The 2,630-nt window shown below is 33.6% G+C and overlaps 1 protein-coding gene across 1 annotated transcript; it reads left to right on the top strand.

Moving 5' to 3' along the window:
* The first annotated feature begins 1,158 nt into the window (after positions 1–1,158).
* LOC110903396 (root allergen protein) lies at positions 1,159–1,970 on the top strand. Its single transcript, XM_022149371.2, has 2 exons — positions 1,159–1,371; positions 1,510–1,970. The coding sequence occupies exons 1-2, from the start codon at positions 1,191–1,193 to the stop codon at positions 1,803–1,805; spliced, it is 477 nt and encodes a 158-aa protein (XP_022005063.1). The 5' UTR covers positions 1,159–1,190; the 3' UTR covers positions 1,806–1,970.
* Positions 1,971–2,630: the final 660 nt, after the last annotated feature.

Here is a 2,630-nt window from a genome sequence, read left to right as displayed (position 1 = left end):
ACCTGGTTAATGCTAAAGAACGAAAAGTGTAATGAGTTTTCCAAATAAAAGATTGTGACTGTAATTATTGAAGTTAAAAGCTATCCATTGAAATTCGATACAAACATAAAGGACGAAAAGTGTAATTTACCCTAAAAATAAAACAAAACTTGCCACATGGCAACTTCTTAGTGGGCCAACCACCACGTGGCAACTTTTTAATGAGCCTATCACTATTTATTAGGTTGGTTTATTAATAGATGGATAATTCCATTTTAGTTCTCCTTTTTATTATTCTTTATTAGATACTTATGTTTAACGTTCTTATCATGACTCTACCAGTTTTTGTCATGTTTAAAGTCTTTATTATATGAGGTTGTTACTTGTTAGGTCAAGACTTTGACATTACTCGATGAGTCTTTGTTTAAACTACATTTGTATTCTTTAATTAATATGTTGATCAACACTTCTAGATTATCTTAAATAACTTTCTACCTCTTTATTTAAAAAAGAATGATTTGCCTTGTTATTGGGTGGTATCTAACGTTATCAAAATGGGTTCACTGATAAAAGTTTGTAGTTTCACGTCTTAACGATAATAAGTGTTTTTCGCTGAGAAAAGTAAGGATCTGGATATGATATTTCCGTATTTGTATAAATGTTTATTTCATATCGAAAAGCTTAACTTTTATGCGATTTTTTAAATAATTTTAACGAATCATTTACCTTTTATTTAAGTGTATTTTACTAAATTCTTATTGATTTGTTTAAACACGAATCATTTACCTTTTATTCAAGTGCATTTTGCTAAATTCTTATTGATTTGTTTAACTCAAATATGTTTGTATCACAAATGGCTATTAAGACTTCACTTCTAACCTTGTGTCATTGTGGATTAATGGATCCTTATGATGATTACAACCCATTGATCAACCCATTTAATCGGTCCACATGATTACAATCGGTTTTAATGAAGGTTTAATGGTATTTTTTAAGTAGAATATAATAAACATATAGTAATTGAATTATTTTAGAAGAAATAATATAGAAAAAAGGGTCAAAGTTGATGTGTTCTCTACTTCTAGGAAACTGCATGTGAACACTTTAATCAGTCCACCTTTTCCACCCTACATATACCACATAGTTTAATCAAACACCAAAACAAAATTTTAACACTTTCATAATCACATTTTCTATCATATTAGTTGATCATGAGTACTGCTAGCATTGAGCTTGAATTTACATCCCCATTCTCCCGTGAGACGGTTTTTAAGGCTTTCGGTGATTTCCACACTATTGCACCTGAAGTCATTCCTCAAGTTTTCAAGTCCATTGAGACCGTTGAAGGTGATGGAGGCGTTGGAACAATAAGACTATTCACATTTGGCGATGGTAAGAAATTACAAAATTATGAGTACGGTTAGAGATGTTTCTCTACTCTCGTCCTAAAGCAATTTTGTGGGATGCACATATTGTCCGTCAATTATGATACATCATATATACTTGCTAAACATAAATCATTTACCTCAGGTGTTCCATTCACAAGTGGAAAGTATAAGCAAGGCGCGATAGATGCAACCAACTTCAGCTATAACTATTCGTTTTTTGAAGGCGATAATTTGATGGGTATATTAGACTCCATCGACCATTATGTTAACATTGTACCTTCTGCTGATGGAGGAAGTGTCTTCAAGCAAACCGTCATCTACAATTGCAAAGGGGATGATAAACCATCTGCAGACATTCTTAACTTTGAAAAAGAAATATATGAGAAAACATATAAGGCTATCGAGGCTTATGCGGTCGCACATCCTGAAACTTATTAATCTATCTTTCATTAATGAATTCTCTTATGATTTGAAATCCTCTCACTATGGTGCTTTTTGTTTCTTGTGTCTTCTAATTTGTTATGATATATTGTAATAACGGACAAACTACAGATGTACCAAGTTTCCGGTTGATATGATGCAGTATTTCATCCCTTTCTTTTATAGCTAAAGTCTAGTTTTAAAGGTTGTGAAGAAAAAACATCCTTCTAGCAGCCACCATGCATTTAATCCCCGTTGCCGCACCACCACCACCACTGCTACCATTGACCAACTACACTTCTACCATTGCGCTAATCACCACCCGCCACCCGGTCCCCCATCTCTGCCCAGTGCCCACTGCAGTTCGAAATAAATCGCCACCAACTGTTATATATCCTAGACCATTTCTACCCACCACCACCCTGAAATTACAATTTTATATTTCTTATATAAGGAAATGATTTCCGTGAATTATTTTGTATTAAAACATTTTATAGTGTTTCCTATTTTGTCCAAATGCTAGTTAGGAAACCTGTGTATTTATATGTCCATATTCATCTCCTTGTAAATTAAGTTCTTATTATAAACAATATAAAGAACATTGGCTTTGACATGGTATCAGCCAAGATCGATCCTTAAGCCTCTTTTATTTTCTTTTCTTTTTCTCTCTCAATTTTTTCCCAGCCTCTAATAATGTCGACCTCATCCTCTGATGGGTCTACCATTCCCCTCCAAACTCTCTTTCACATGATAACACTCAAATTAAACTCCACAAATTACTTGTTATGGCGTCATCAAATAACCACTGTTCTCTCTCTTGCCGATCTCCTCGGTCATGTTGAT

This window comes from Helianthus annuus, chromosome 13, assembly GCF_002127325.2.
Source record: "Helianthus annuus cultivar XRQ/B chromosome 13, HanXRQr2.0-SUNRISE, whole genome shotgun sequence".
Lineage (NCBI taxonomy): Eukaryota > Viridiplantae > Streptophyta > Magnoliopsida > Asterales > Asteraceae > Helianthus > Helianthus annuus.
This window is presented reverse-complemented; position numbering and strand designations above follow the sequence as displayed.

Excerpts from the sequence above, each read along its gene's own strand:
- LOC110903396 (XM_022149371.2), top strand. The coding sequence starts at position 1,191 with ATGAGTACTGCTAGCATTGAGCTTGAATTTACATCCCCATTCTCCCGT. Across the intron at positions 1,372-1,509 it reads ACTATTCACATTTGGCGATG|GTGTTCCATTCACAAGTGGA; the intron begins GTAAGAAATTAC and ends CATTTACCTCAG.